Source organism: Nipponia nippon, unplaced genomic scaffold (genome assembly GCF_047370975.1).
Source record: "Nipponia nippon isolate SJK-2023a ecotype South Korea unplaced genomic scaffold, ASM4737097v1 scaffold_7, whole genome shotgun sequence".
Lineage (NCBI taxonomy): Eukaryota > Metazoa > Chordata > Aves > Pelecaniformes > Threskiornithidae > Nipponia > Nipponia nippon.
The window spans coordinates 17,836,513-17,852,880 of record NW_028262391.1 but is presented as its reverse complement, the minus strand read 5'-3'; the positions used below and the strand labels follow the sequence as shown (position 1 = coordinate 17,852,880).

At 45.8% G+C, this 16,368-nt stretch overlaps 1 protein-coding gene across 1 annotated transcript; it reads right to left on the bottom strand.

The window, feature by feature from the left end:
• Positions 1-6,616: 6,616 nt before the first annotated feature.
• On the bottom strand, positions 6,617-14,501 carry PAQR9 (progestin and adipoQ receptor family member 9). Its single transcript, XM_009469375.2, has one exon. It carries the CDS (start codon positions 14,250-14,252, stop codon positions 12,999-13,001), a length of 1,254 nt encoding a protein of 417 aa, XP_009467650.2. The 5' UTR covers positions 14,253-14,501; the 3' UTR covers positions 6,617-12,998.
• Between the last annotated feature and the right edge of the window lie 1,867 nt (positions 14,502-16,368).

Sequence of the window (16,368 nt, the reverse complement as noted above, 5' to 3'; positions counted from 1 at the left end):
AATGATGTTAACAAAACTCAGGCAGGGCATTAGTATGGCACTGATGCAGAGAGAAGCGCCCCGTGTACAGCACAGACGGGCTTACTATCTGCTCCACCTTCGTTTTTCTTGGAGAACTTTCACCCACATTTGAGGCAGTTGTCAGAGCTCAGCTTGCCCTGAAGGAGTCAGAACTAAACAAATATGGCTTCAGGCTTCAAATTTGAAAAGAGAAGGTGATGAGATGATAGTAAAGTTGGGTTAGAAAGTGTGGAGAAATAAACGTCTGGGGAAAACATTTCTGAAAGGAAGAAAATAGCATAATAAAGAAACTCAGAAACACTTTGATGAGATGCTAGTTCTGCATCCGTGCAGTGAGGCTGCTGACTTGCACAGCTTGTGCCAGCACAAGATGTATGGGTCATTGGGCGGCTTGCACAGGAGCTCATACTGTAAAACACTTTCCCATATGTTGGTGTTAAATGAGAAAGGAGTGGACCACGCTCGCTCATATCCCAGCTTTGACAAGGGCTGTGGAGATCATCTGAGAGCCCCAGGGCAGCTCTGGCTTGTGCCTGTGCCCAGAACAGGCTTATATGAAGGATGAATAGCAGACAGGAAAGCACGGCTGTCTCAGAGGTGCTGTGTGATCTTTGGCTGCAGGCTGGGAGTGAAGTGTCGCTGGCCAAAATGAATCGGAGTTCCCCAGGAGAGCTCGAAGGTCATGGCAAGCCAAGAGTCTGTCACTGTCACTGAGCAGGAGGGATGAGTGTCAGCTCTGCTTTACAAACAGCACAGCTAGTCCAACAGCTCCTGCTCAAGTGGGAACCTATGAGCAGAGGAGAGTGTGTACACTTTGCAGTTGAAGGAGTGGGAAAAGGCTAGTTAACTAGCAAGCAGAGATTGAATCGTAGCACTGTTATAATACTTTAATTGACATTTCAATGTTAGAGCCAAAAAGATGACTGCAATATTTCAGAAAGTACTTTTTAATGCTTTAGGTGTTGAAAACTGTAGCATGAAATATATGTGCATTGTTTGACATTAGCTGGGAATACAGTAGGTAGGCTGTACTAACATGGACCAGTCTGGAAACTGAGTGGCAGAATGAAAAAACTGTTTACATCCAGGAGGCAACAGGTCAGCTGTGGCAGGGTGGATGTGGCATTGTGCCAGCCAGGTGTGTGCCTCATGGCTAACTTGGGCTTTACCAGGGACAGTCCCACTCACTTGCCCTGAATTTGTCCTGAGAAATCCTCACAGAAAGTTCTGGGCCAGGAAGGACCCATTTCTGAACTGATGACTTTCAAATGCTTGACCTTGCAGCCTTCCAGGTACTGGAGGATGAAATTCTGCATAAGGGGATAATTTCAGAAATTTTTTTGCCCCTTGCCTGTTTTGTTTCTTTCCTTGTTTAGCACACATTAGTTTTAAACTGATATGTAAGTCTAATAGGTATGTTAATCTGTATCTGTTGTGGTATGTATATGGTAAAGGAAACAGAACAAATGAACTTATTTTAGTCAATATGTTTAAATAAAAAGTCAACATGGCAAGACGCATACTCCCGCTCTGACTGACTCACGCTTGGTTTAAGTTCCAGGAATGCCTAAGAGGGCAGCGTCATCCCCTCCAAAAGAGATTTTCTTTTCATATGGGATTATATCAGCAAGCAGCTGCCTCTAAGGCATTATTTTTGCCAGACCATCAGGCTCTCTGTGCCAGCTTCTCCCCTAAAGCATTATATGGATGGGGCATCCCTTCCAAATAAGCCCCAGGGGCAGTAGAGGTGCCCAGTGGAGGGGAGCCACAAAGGGCAGCGCTTTCACTGGCTGTGCAGCGTCCAGAGAAAACAGGGCGGTGGGTGGAGGTGCCTGGTGAGTACTCAGCTGCTCCCCTCTGTGTGCTGCAAATGAGAAATACAGCGGCTAGCTACCATGGAAAAAATGTGTCCTTGCTGGAGTCATACAGCTTCTCACTGGCCTTGCTGGAGGGACATCCCTACACCCCGGGAGTGGTCTGCGCGCTCCTCCTGGTGGCTCTGCTGCCGAGCCTCCGGCCTTGCTGCCAGGCCAGCCCGCCAGACCATGCCGGCTGGCTTCCAAAAATCACTGCAGCCAGTTTGTTTTAAAATAGACACTGTGCTACACTACACTTCATTTGATCTTCACACACACTACTATGCTACTGTTCAGGTCTGTGCATTGACTGGGGCAGATAAAAAAAAAACAAACCTGAATTATCTGACATTTTTCAATATATGTGAATAATTTATTTTGTCTTTTTTTCATTTCAGGCTGGCGAAATATGAGAATTCAATCAAACTCTGGATTTCAGAACGCGGATGACCGAGTTTGAAAACTGAGGTTTGTTTTCTTAAAACTGAGTAAGACCAAGCCTTGTCTAGGAAACTCCTGCTGGTTGACCTCAGTGTCCTCCACAGGTCTGCTGGGCACAGACTAATGTTGCAAAACTTTCTTCTGAACAGCAGGCCTGAATCTCTTTATTCTGAGGTTCACTTGGCACAGCAGGCAGGCAAAACTGTAATTGCCTGGTTCTCAGGCTGCTTTGACTCATGTGTGTGGGGGCAACCCTAGTGGGATCACCGGGGGCTATGTGCCACATATGGACTACTGCAGCGTAGTGGAGATGTGCTGTGCCACTCTGCATTCCTGTTGCATCGTCTATGCCAGTACTGGAGTGATGTGATTAGGGAATAAGTAGGGTCAGAGGGCTTTTTACCAGCCAGAATTATTCTCCAGCCTGTTTGTGCCTTCCAGGCAAAATGCAAAGGGAAGAGAATTGAGTCTGGTGCTTGTTTGTGAATTTAGCTCATGAATCACTTGTGAAGGGAACCTCACTACCGCTAATCTATTATAGTACACATGGGAAGTTTTCACCTTAGAGACTTCATTTACCAGCCTGTTTGTTGCAGATTGTTTCATTAATGAAATACTGGGTGACTGAAATGGCTTTTAAAACAAAGAGTGCTTAATGTTGAGTAATAAGCTGGAAATCACTCATGTCTGGGACATATCTGGCAGTTCTGCCCTGACACTGAAGCTAGAAATCATGACACTTCCAGACCCTGAAAATCATAAATATTTGTTAGCTATATGTGCATATGTAGCTAAAGAATAACATTTCTTAGGGGTTATTTAAAATCATCAATAAACTGCATTTGATACGGCCAGGTGAACATCCAGTACTTTCCACAGAGGACTAACACTCCGAGCCGCAACTGCTGTAAAGGTGAGATGGCCAGATAGATTCACTGTGGGTCTTCAGTAACTCTGCTTGGAGAAAGTCACTGTGACTTTCAGAAGAGAAAGCAGTGATTACTTCACTTGGTAATATTTGTAAGTCCACCAGTTCATTTGCTTTGTGCAAATCTATGTAACAAGTCTGCCAGCAAAGTCAAAATCAACAAATCTTCTTAGCTCTATGAGATTAATTTTCCCCTTTTTTTCCTTTAATAAGGAAGGCTTCTAAAATGTCTTGTTGGTAACAGCTGGAGACCTCAGTCAAAGTATGTAGGGCACTACCGACTTTTTAATAGATGTTGCTGTCTGAACACATTTACCATATAAGTAATTCAGCCTTATGTCTGAATACAGGAATATATGCATCACAGCGTAACTGTAATGGAGGTATGTACTATTTTTCATTCATTATATCAATTCACTATGTCCTTTGGATTACTGATCATCTCAGTAGAAGCAGATCTTAACATACACTGGCTGTATATTCCCTTTGAGGTGTTAGGGCTGCTGAGTGCTAAGTTACCCATGACTATATGGTCTTAATTACACAACCTGAATATTGCAGTTGAGCAGGTTTTCCACTCTTGCATACCCTCAATTCCCTATGTTTCACTTAAATCAGTTAAGTCAAATTATTTTTTATTGTCCATAGTATGTCTGAACTTCAAAGTAAAGGATATGGCATGCTTCCGTTGGAGTGGAATACTTATAGTTTGAAGGAACATGCTCTATTGCTGGGGACAAAGGTATTCTGCACAGAATATTTGTCTTCCGTGTTTAATCTTTGAGTCTATATAATACAGAAATAAACATTCTTTTTAACCAGGTTAGCTAGTGAATATACTTTATAATGCTCAGTGAGTCTGATTACTGTTCCAAACTGGTTTACTCCAAGGCATGGTTTTCTTACAGACTACAAGAAACAATGTTTTGTTATTGTAATTGCTACAGTTGGAAAATTTGCAGTGTTATTTCATGACTAAGTTGGTGCATTTCTAGCTTTTACGTATGTATTTTGCTCTTTGTTTCATATTAAAATCTTTCAGACAATGGTCTGAAAGGAGAATGCTTTAAAGGACTAAGGCAGAGAAGGGAATGCGAGTCTTGGGTGTCAGAGGGTAGGACACTGCCTTCGGGCTGAATGGCAGAATTTGCTGTGCCAGACTCTTGCTGGCAGCATTTCCCTGGCACTGTCTGCTCATTAGGGCTCTGCTTCTATAGCACGCTTAAACACGAGGAAAAGTTCACCCCTGTGAATGAACAAAGATAAGCATATATTCATATTAAAGTTAAGCATGTGCTTATGAGCTTCGCTAGATTTGGGATAAGAGAGAATGCCTGTGTGTACAAAGGTATCAGAGAAGCTGTCCCAGGGACATGTTTACGTTTCGCTCATTATTTATATTATTTCTGAGTGCTTCAGATATTGCTGCTTGTTATCCACCCCATTGACATTTCATAGTTGTCTTTCCAAGTGCTGCTAAAAAGAAAAGCTGAGATTTTTGGGACACTACTGTGTGCCAGTGATTGAATTCCATAGTCCCAGGACTGTGGATGAAGAGAGCCCAGCATAAAAAAGGGAAAAATCAAGGTTTTTCTTCTTGTACAAGTGGCATTGCCCAATTCCTCAGGACATCGGAGGAGAGTGACAGAGAATAGATGTTTCCTAGCAAACAGAGGATAATAAATGAGAAGTATTCTTAACATAAAAAATGAAGGAAAGCTATATTTTCATATTTCATCACTCAGGAGGGACACAAAAGGATTAGATCTTGGGGGCAGGAGAGACTCAAATTAGAGAACTCTATAACATTGTTTACTCTCCAAAAAGATTGTGTGATATTGTTGTTGTCACTCTCCTGTAAAGCATACATCATATACCCAAAGGCTGTGCTCCCTGGCAAGAGAAATATTTCCAGCTCCCCACTAACAGAAGTGTACTGCCACTCTTGATAAGAAACCTGCCTTGTAATAGAGGGCTTTCTGATGCAGAAGAGCACATCTGTAGTGTCTGCCCCAGAGGCTCTCATTACTGAAACCAAGATTTAGCCTTAGCATTAATACTGATTTGCTTTTCATTTTTACCAGCGTTTTAATTCTTAATGAGTTTCATCTCCACTCACAGATTCTACTAACGATACATTATCCTACGATGAGAGAATAAAATCTGAAGGTTAAAGCTGTGTATCAGATGTCCCTTTGTTCCTCCACAAATACACTGTCCTGACTTTTCGGGCCATTTGTCAGAGAAGTGATGTCATGGTAACAGAATGTAGATTGCCTTCAGATTTCCAGTTAGTTATGAGAACAACTATGGAGCCAGCTCAGCTGGAGGCTGAGGTACTGACCTCAATAAATTACCTGTCCTAGCAGTGACTTTAGTTGCTTTCCCTTCTGCTCAGTATTTTGTGATCCTCACTGGCTCCATCAGTTTTGTGAGGTTTTCCTCCAGCATGTTCCTGTCCAGCAGTCAGATCCAGAGCCTACTGATAACATTAAGAAAGGCCTTACATGTTAACTGCAGGATGCAGCCTTTTGAAGCATTTGGTTGCTTGTAGGATGTAGTCTTTTGAAGCATCTGTTTGTGAGGTGGCAATGGATGTTTTTGCTGGGCTCATCATTACCATATTTCAAATAGGATGTACAAACTCTGCAAATAAGAACTCCCAAGAATTTTAGAACTTTTGAAGGAATTCTACAAACCTCAACTAGAAGATCCTACAGTTTTCCATTGTGTTCAGTCTTTTAACAGTATCAGGGGGTGCCAGCAATTATGTTGGGCTACATCATGTCCTGCTGAATTTCAACACAGAAGGCTTAAAGCAGATACTTTACATAATTGCTGTTCATGGAGTGCTTTTTGGTGCCTGACTTGGACTGAAAACAATATTCTGCCACTTGGAACCTTTCTAGTCTGCCAAATGGGGGACTTTATTTGATGCCAAATAGACCTCTTCATTTTGCAGTCAATATTTTGCTGTGATTCTTGACATAGCTGTTGCTACCAATTTCATGATTTTTCAGTGAGCACTGTAGGCAGAACACTGATCTCCTGACACATATTAATGAATTTTAATATAACAGGGATGCCTATCATTAATTAGTTAGCATAGGTATTGGAGAACTAAAAAGGCAATGATGCTATTTTATTGCTTTAAAATATAAAAGGCAATAAAATGGCAACAATACTTTTTCTGTGGTATAGTGTTTTCAGAAATTCCAACACCACTATACAAGAATTGGAAGTTCCTGTACTTATGCTAACATCTGTGTTTGAAGATGATAACTACATTCAACACATTTCTGATCCTACAGGTGTCACAGTAATTTATATTAAGAAATGAAAAAACTTTATAAATGCATTTCTGCAAAAATGTACTCAGAATCAACTTTATTTATAGCTCACACCTTTTTTTTGCTAAAAATGCATAGTCATTACATATACAGTAGTCAGCATCCAAAAGTGTACAAAGAGTAAATTTTCAAACCCTCCCAACAGAATCAAACAAAATTCACACTTTTTGTTCATTGCATGCACAGACCCTTAAATGTGATACCTCTTACTAAAGCGTGCTTGAATCTCTAGCAGACAGAATTGACTTGCTATAAACTGTTTCTCCATACTACTAACCTCCAGCTACAACCACAAATCCTAAGGCGTTCACATGAAATAGTGAAGCCCTGCTTCAGAATCCTCCATGTGTTGAGGATGGCCCAGGAAGCAATTGCCCTGAAAGCAGAAGTCTGCTGGTGGTGATTCCTTACAGGGAACTTCAAGCAAAAGCCTTCTTCCTTTGTCTTGGTCATTAATTTATTACTGAATTCAGTGGAATGAAGCAGCATCTGTCTAAGCAAGTTGTGAAAATAATTTAATTTTACTCCACACCCAGCTCCAAGACACTAAAGGTCTTGAATGGAGGTCTGTGTCTTTCAGTGCATGTGACACTTCCTCAGTATCCAGCATCTCATCTGAGGAGAAGAGGGTAAAGTCTGAGCTGTAACTTGGGTGTTGGTTGTGTAGCCCTGACTTACAGGTGTCTAACAGAAGCTAGGAATATACTCGGATAGGGTGAATTTCTAATGGTAGAGGCTCAAACCCTTTGATGTCTTTGTTGTCTCTTTTTTTTTTTTTTTTTTTTTTTTGTCTCCACTACTGCTGCCAGTTAGAAAAGCTCTTAAAAACATTGTCCTCTACTCAGTGGTGCTGTTTATATCAGTCCTTCCAGGAGAAGGGCAGAGTGGGTTAGCAGGATGATTAGTCAGGGCTCCACGGCAAAGGAAGGGTACATATTTGTGATAAGAAGATCCAAGTTCAGTTTTCACTCAAGAATAGGATTGGCTCCATGTTGTTGGTTTTGGGGAACAGGAAGGAAAAAGAGAAAGTTGTTTGTCTGATCAATCTAATTTTATGTTCCCAAATGATTACACGTTTATCTAAAAGCTTCATTTATTTAAGGTCTTTTTACTCTGATAAGTAGCTTGATGTAGGTTGAAAATCCCAATGGCAATTGAGACATAATCATAGCCTTACAGACACTGATGGGAAATCTTCTCCAGTGTGTCACGGTAACTGGAATACAATCCATGGCTAAATGAACAATGAGGGCTCATGTCAGCATTACAATGCCCCTTGGTGTAAGTCACCAGTGAGAATTTCTGAAGAGTACTTAACTCATGTATGTGTTCTCTTTACTCCTGACCCTTAAGCATTTAGTCAGCCTGTTTACTACTGCTTAGGTCTTGATTACCCCCCTCCTGAAGCCAGTGGAGTTTTGCCATCAGCTCCAAAGGACACAGGTTGTGAACCTCCTAGGAATATGGCAATGACGAGGGTTTGTCCCAAGAGTTCATGATCTAGAAACGTTCATGTTCTGCTCCCTGTGAGATGAGGAGCTATGGAAAAATATAACATTCTCTCTGCCGGAGTTCAGTAGTATTTCTTCTTAGCACCTAGGAGGGTCTTTGCATTTTTAAGTGCTTTACAAACATTAGCTAGTCTTCAGAGCAACCCTGCGAGGTAGGTAAAGTATATTCTCCCCATCTTACAGATGTGGAAACTGAGACACAGAGGGTCAAATTCAACCCTGGTACAATTCCAGTGTTTTACATGAATTAAATTCATTCAAAATGAACACAGTTTAAACAACTTGCCCTAGATTACAGAACAGGTAGTGGCAAAGCAGGGACAAGAACCCAGGAGTGCCTGACTCCTCAGCTTGTTACTGGCCACTTAGTCATTTTTACTCTCACAGGCAATGAAAAACAGTATAATCTGGGCAATTACTACAGGTATGATTTGCTTCTGTAAGGCATGTGGATGGTAATCAACTGAGTTAAGTGCAGTAATACTTTATGAATGTGCTGCCTCAGAGAGTTTAATTAAACATGAAGTAAAACTTTCATACTGTCATTTTCTGCAGGTGCACTGTTGACAAAAACCCAACATAGTAGCTGGATTCAGCAAATAAATAATAAGCACAACACTTGGACAGCTAAGCAAAACTATCATTTTAGCAAAAAACAATGTGTTTCTACTTTTAACTGCTAAATTTCTACAAGTGCAGCATGCAGATGAAACCTTTCCCTTTGTTTCCAGACTGCAGACTCCAGTCTTGCTAACAAAGCAACTCAGAGCTGCACAGATATCCTGTATGGTGGCATTCAAATGAATGCACTGCAGAAGAAGAAATAGCGTATCACCACAGAATACGGGATAATTACTACAGACCAGGTACATCAATCTTACACGAAGATGAGCTTGAAGCTTACAGGTTACTCGGAAGGGCCCAGAAGCTAGGCTTATTGAATATATGCCCATGTGTAGACTGCAGTTCTAGGCACATGCTGATTGCAAGGGGGGTGTCCGTGCCACCAACACTCTGGGAACTGGCCCCATTGACAGTCAGTTCACATTGGCACAGGTATGTCAGTCTGAAGGTCAGTGTTGGCCAAGGACGGAAAGACACATAGGCATTTTCAGGCCAGCCCCTTGTGCTTCAGTCCTCACCTTGTCCCTCATCCCCACGCAAATTCTACCACAAAAGGCCTGAAAAGCCTTTTTGGTTTTAAAGATGAGCTGTAGAGTCCACAGCGTAGACCCTATGGCAGGTACCCAGGCAATAAAAACATGATGACAGGTACTTATGCAAAAAAGTTTGTTTTCTAGGATGTCCTTATGCATCTAGTCTGCAGGTTAGACCTCCTGTCTAAGCTCTGGACATGCTTACAGATGTTCAGCCTTGTGTGCTTTCACACCAAAAAGAGATCCCGCTCCCTTACAAGCCACACAAGTGCTGACATTCACTTTTACATGAGCAAATTAAAACACTACAATTATAGATATCTTGTTCCACATTTAACCTCTTTAACTCAGTTTTGTTCTGTCCATATTTATGGAGACTGGCTATTGGACATGGCAAATGGAGCAATTATCTACATACATGTCCTTCACTGAATAAACACAGACACTCAGGTAGCATTTCCCTAGATATTCTCCACACTTATTGTAACTTTTTAATTTGTAGCCACATTTTAAACAGACAAACAAACAAACATTAATTAGAACTCCTAAAATCTAATCACATCTCCCTGTACCCATTCACTCCTGATTCATACAGCCTGCTTACAGTGGCTCAGAGAGCAGTACTTGTAACCAGCATTTACAAATATTTCCATGAAGTGCTCAGGCCCATACACATGCCTCAACATTTTGCCAATAGAAACTTTTAAATGAAGCAATGTTCTTAATACCAGAGCCAGGTACCAAATCTGCAGCATGACAGGGGCTCACAGGCAACTCTTAGAACAGCAGTAAGATTCCAGTAAAATTGCAGTTGGTTGCAATCCAACCTTTATACCGTTATCTGTCGTTGAGATATATATAGACGACCCTGTGTGGCCTAGCTGCAAATATCAAATGTATTTTTACAAGTTAGCAACAGCCTTTTTTGACATTGCCTCTTGAGATGTCCTCTACATTGTGACTGACAAGCACAAATATAATCCATTATACATTATACTTTAAAAGCCTTTTTTTACGTGTGGCTTTTACTGTTGCTTGTTTCTGAGCTGTCTTCTACTGCTGAGATTTGCTGTCCCTGGCCTTTTTGATTTCTTTCTTAGTTTTTAATTGCTGGTTGGCCATGCTCGTGGCATCTCCCAGGCAAACTCCTTCTACATAATTAGTTTTGAAACGTGGATGAGTCATTGGGCTCTAACTACTATGCCTCTATTATTTTAACTTGAATACAGCACATCTCAAAGATTTTGCCCTCTTTTTACAGTTGTGGAAATTCATAGGATGACATCGTTGCAGGTCTTGATCCATTTGCTTTCTATTGTGAGTTTCCATGTTTTTTTCACAATATAAAGCACATTTCAAAGCATAACAGTGTTGTGAACCAGCCTCCTCTCCCAGAGGTGCAGATCATTTTCTGCTTTATTGGCAGCTGAATAAAGCAATGCCACATTTATGACAAAAGTTAATGAAAATATGTAAAATTAAAAATATTTCATGTAGTTTTCATTTTCTTTTAATGCAGGTTGGCAAATGAAAACAGAACACAGACAGCCACACAGGGCCATGCTGTTTTTTATGACCCATCGGTGATAACTCAAGAGGCCGCAGTTTGGGAACTGCTGTTTCAGAAAATTCTAGCCAATCTCTTTAAGAGACCGCATGTGAGCCTACCACAAATTATACACTAGCAGAACTGTGGCTGAAAAAGAATATGTATTTTTCTTAGGCCATTCCTATCATTCGCTGAGAATCTAAAAGATCCAAACCATTATAGTTAAAATGGCTTGAGATAAAAGATAAAATGAAGTGGGTGTAATTTTCTTTTAGCTTATGCACTTTCATAGGGACATTTTCACAAAGCTGACATTGGTACAGGACATATCAATTATTGGTTTCTGTGATGATTCTGACCCATATTAAGGATTTGACCTCGTAATCCCTAGCCATAGCCCTTCCTATATTCCCGTTACAAACAACGGGGCTTTGTCTTACAGAAGAGTATGCGACTGGACTCAAAACATTTTCTTGGGGTTCAGATGCCATGTCCATGAAAACAGGAGAGACCCAAGCAGAAATGTATTTCCACAACAGGGGCAAAGAAGCTGAGTTAAAGAGCCACTACACTGTTGTACAGTATGACACCAGCATTTCCTACGGAAGTACCACCCTTCTTTCTGAAAATGGGGTGTACAAGCAGTTTCTCACCTGAACTTCAAGTTGTAGCCCCCTTGTGTAAATTATTGCATACTTGTTACTTGTTCTGTTAGACAAAATCAAAATGCATCTGTTTAAAATCTGCTCATAGTTTACAAAAATGTCTCTTTATATAGAGAGTAAGTTCAATCTATAGTTAGCTGTTTGTCGTATGAGAAGGATAGTACCTGGGTTGCTGTGAAGATACTGCTTTGGAAAATATCTCCTAATTCTTGGTTTTGAACTCTCCCAAAGTTTCTGAAAGAGGACTTCAAAACGCCCAGCCGCAGCCACAACTAATCAAAATAGGAAAAGGTGCAGAATGAGAAAGTGCCAGTATCCAGTACTTGTAGAGCCAGCTTTGAGGTCCTGAACTCAGATTCAGCAGTACCTTATTGTGCAACTAATTTTAGGATGGTAAATCTGACAGAGTGCTCTAATTAAAGAGCAGAAGAAACCAGTTCCATGTAATTCTTTAAAAGATCCAGAATGAGATCTCACGCATCAGTTACTCTCTTTACATCCACAGAACTCCCATCGAGCTTGGCAGGGGCTTATAGAAAGTCTGGCATCTGACTTTGACTCTAAAGGGCTGATTTGGGGGTGATTTACCGGGGAAGATAAAGGGGCCCCTTAGCAACCCCCTTAACACAACAGATGTTCCTGACGTGCTGGGGGAAGAGCCGTGCCATTATGCAGTGCCCTTCTTCTCCCCCTGCCCCCGCTCCAAATTAGTTTGACCCCTTTCTGGTTCAGTTATTTTACATATCCCTCTATTTTATTTTAGTATCCGAGTGGCTGCACCAACCACTCACTGCCTGTCTAATTAAAGTCTCTCCATCAACTGGTAATTCTGTAATAATTCACAGCTGTTTTTCCTCTCTCTGTTAAATCTATTGTTCCCTGGCTGAAAAGGCTGCGAGACCTTAAAAACTATAGATAGCTATCAATTTGTTTGCATTTAAAATCCAGTATGTGGCTGCAAAGGCCTGTTACAGTATCACAGAGGAAGATAAATGTCAGTGCATAATCTGCTAGGAAATTTCACACAGGAGTTGATTAAAAGTCTATGAGTAATCATTGCACAAGTGTCTTCAGGTGTATATATATACACACATATATATGTAGCTAATAAATATGTAGCTAGATATATACATATATATGTATATACAGAGCTAGTTTAAACCTAATTGTTATGAAATTAGTAAGTGGCATTCACATTTCATGCATTCTTCCTAGTAGCAGAGCTAAATTATTTCAGCTTATACTCTAAGCAGCAACATACCAGTAAGCGTTTGCTTGCTTCCCCTGGTAACCTAGTAGTTTAAAGAGCATGAGCAGTTCCGCCATGGTCATTTTCTCTGGCAACCACCCGCGAAAGGGACCTGGCTCTTCCACAGGTGTGTTTCCCCCAGGTTTCACAGCATCTTCAGGACATGGTGGGGCCAGTCTGAGGGTCGCCAGTGTGAAGGTCATCAGCCTGACGGTCTCCAGCCCAAGGGTCACTGGTATGGTGGTCGCTGTCCCAAGGGTCGCCGGCCCAGCTAGTCCTGCTTGCAGAGGTCTGCGACGTTGAGGAACCTCCTGACGACCATGGCCAGGCAGAGCGTCAGGAGCAGCATATACCCCACGGTGCCCAGGTAGGTGGGGGCGGCTAGGGGTCCCTTGAGGAACTCGGCCAGCCCATCCTCCACGTAGTGCACCTGGTCGTAGATGCTGAGGAAGGTGAAGATGTGGAAGAGCTGGTGGCTGTGCCCCACGATGTCGAAGAGCCCCGGGTGGATCCGCTCGGGGATTTTGCTGACGTTGAAGAAGGCGGCCACCAGCAGCCAGCAGTAGCGCCGGTAGAAGTAGATGAAGAGCGTGGGGTTGCGGGTGCGGAGGTCAAAGAGGAGGCTCTCCAGCATGATGGGGCAGGCCATGCTCAGCGGCATGGCAAAGACGAAGGTGCGCACGGCGAAGGGGTAGGCGCAGCAGGCGGCGCGGCTGCGGCAGCAGGCGGCTGTGCAGCCCACGGCCAGTGCCAGGGCCACGGGCAGCACCAGGGCACGGTAGGCCGCGATGGGCAGGCTGCAGTCCAGCTGCCAGCCCAGCTGCTGCTGCATGTAGCGGCTCATGGCGCTGGCGTCCAGCAGGCTCAGCCCTGGCAGCAGGTAGTAGGAGTAGGCCACGGTGCTGGCAAAGCCGTAGTAGCTGATGGAGGCGTAGTCCAGGTAGAAGAAGGCGGCGCGGAGGCGCGGGGAGAGGCAGCTGAAGAGGTGGGCCGTGCAGCTCATGGCGAAGGTGAGCAGCACCCCCGAGGCGTAGCACCAGAGGGGCAGCAGGGCCGGGTGGTGGAAGGGCACGTCCCCGGCGCCCCGCAGCAGCAGCAGCCGCCCGAAGCGGCTGAGGAAGAGCAGCAGCGGGATGAAGTGGGTCCAGAAGTTGAGGGTCTCGTTGGTGGGCTGCAGCACCGAGGCCAGGCACTCCTGCGCCGAGCAGTGCAGCCGCCGGTAGCCCGAGAGGATGAAGCACTCCACGAAGTCCTCGGGCACCTCGTCCCACCGCAGCAGGGCGGCAGGGCGAGGAGGCGGCGCCGCCTCCTCCTTGTCCCCCTCGCCCGCCGGCATGCTGCTGGCCCCGCCGGCCCCGGGCCCCCCAGCCGCCCCCGGCCCGCCGCCCGCCGCCGCGCCCCGCCGCCGGGGCGAGGTAGAGCCGCTGCTCCCGCAGCCGCCGGCGGAGGAGCCGCGGTGGCTCTGCGCTGCTTCTCCTCCTCCTCCGCCGCCGCCGCCGCCGCCGCCCCCGGCAGCATCACTCATTGCAGCAGGGGCAGTGGCGGCACCGCCGCGGCTCCTCCCGCCCCGCCGCCCGGCATCGCGGTAACTGGAAACCGGCGGCGCATCCAGTGCGCCCGGGGAGCGGGGAGAGACGCCCCCGCCGCCCCGGGTAGGGTTTCCCGGGGAGGGAGGCGCTGGACACCCGAGCCGCCGTTAATGATTGATGCGGCCGCAGCGGGGGGGGCCGGGCCCGGGGGAGCCCCGCGGCCGCCCCGGCCGAGCCTCCCCGCCGCGCGGTGTGCGGCCGGGCCCGGGCGGCGCAGACCCCTCAGCGCCCCTCTCCGTCGGCGGCGCTCCCGGGGCGCGGAGGTCGGGGCCGCCGGCACACGCGCGGTGCCCCCCCCGCTGCGCAGGGGGCCCTTCCCGCGGGGGCCTTTGGGGGTAAAAAGCGCAGAGGGGGCATCGGCACGGGCTGTCGGCGGGGCTGCGGCTGCTGCGCCCAGCCCTGCGCCGCGGCTGCGCCAGCGCGGGGGGCGCAAGCCCCGAGAGAGGGGAGGGCGAGCCCGCGGGGTCGGGAGATGCCCAGCAGGCGGGACTGAGCCGGGAAACGCGCCCCGGCGGGGGACATCTGGCAGCGGGGTGGGTTTCTGCCGCCTGTGCTTCAGTGAGGCCGCCCGAGACCTGGTTTCTGTGGTGACATTGTCTCATGCAATGAATGCAAACGTTATTTTAGGCTAAACGTCCCCGGCCAGGCTGGAGAGGGCGTACCTCGCCCTGAGACACAGGGCACCCACCTTACCTCCGCGCTGCAAGCGGGGCGGCCGGGAGGGAGACTCGGTAACGGGCTGACCGTGGCCGCTCTGTGCTGGTCCTTAGACAAATCCTGCATTTATCGGCGGTGCGGTTATGCAAGCGGCACAGTTACATAATTGGACTCTAAAAATACAGGGAAAAGCACCGTACACGTGTTACTGTACCTTAACGCGTCTGCAGTCGGTAGAAGGCAGTGCGGAAAGGTAAGCAACTGTTGCAGGCGCAGGTAGGAGCCAGAGTAAGGAATTACTCTCCCCTGTTTCGACGTGTTTCCTTTTTGTTTGTTTTCAGATGGTCTTAAACATCTGATAGCTCTGGGTTTTCAGATGTCTGTATTACACGGTGATACCCAGATATATATGTATGGTCATACGGTATAAACCAAGGTCCAGTGGAATTACGATACTCTCCCCAAAGATTTTTATAAAAACCTTCAATAGTGAATCATTACAACATGCAAAATTTTCTGAACAAGGAGGTAGTCAGAAAAATGGTTTTAAAAATCGGCACCAAAAAAGTAGTAAAAAGGTGTTGCTGAAAGTGATTTCCCATGCTTTTTTCATTACAGTAAAAATACTGATTTTACGGAACTGTCAAAAGTAGGGCAGGCTGGTGACACGGCTTATAATCTTTATAAAAATTACGCAGGAGTCCTGCTAGGAAAATAAACACAACTGAACAGTGCTGAAAAGCCAAGGGGAGGAGTAAAATATTAAACTGAGACACCTATTTTTCAGATAACGGGCGTAATGTGCTCTGATGCCCATGTGTTTTAGAGGGCGAGCGGGTAGGTGTGCAGGGACATACCAACCAGACGCTCCGTGAGGAGTGACTGACAGAGGGCTCTGCGTGACCCGCCATCGGCTGGCCTCGGCCGCACCGGCAGCGAGCAGGGCCCCACTCACTGTGGGCTCTGCGGTGTGCGATTTAGGGAGAGGAAAGGCTCTTTGGGGTTAAACAAAACCTGCTCAGCCTCTGGTAGAGGTCAGGATTCTAATGGGGCTGCTCTGTACTAGAGAGGCCGCCCTGAAGAAGAGACGGGCCGGATGCGGGACCATGGGCTGCATCACTGTAGGTGCACCTGGTGGTGAGGGGGCTGTTAGAAGATACCTCCTGCCCTGCCCTGCTCCCACCGCACCGCACCGCACCGCACCACACCACACCACGCCACACCACGTGCAGGCACTCCTCAGCAGGGCTCTGGTGATCGTTTCTCCCAGTCCCTAAGTGATGCTTCCATTTACAGTGGTGAGTGCCATTTCAGGGCCTAGGGAAGAGGACCGAAGTGACCCTGATCTTTAGCCTCCCTCGTCAAGGTTAGATAAGGAGAGGTGGTTGACTGGGA

Bases quoted from the DNA above. Each gene is read 5' to 3' on its own strand.
- PAQR9 (XM_009469375.2), bottom strand. From the start codon at position 14,252: ATGAGTGATGCTGCCGGGGGCGGCGGCGGCGGCGGCGGCGGAGGAGGA.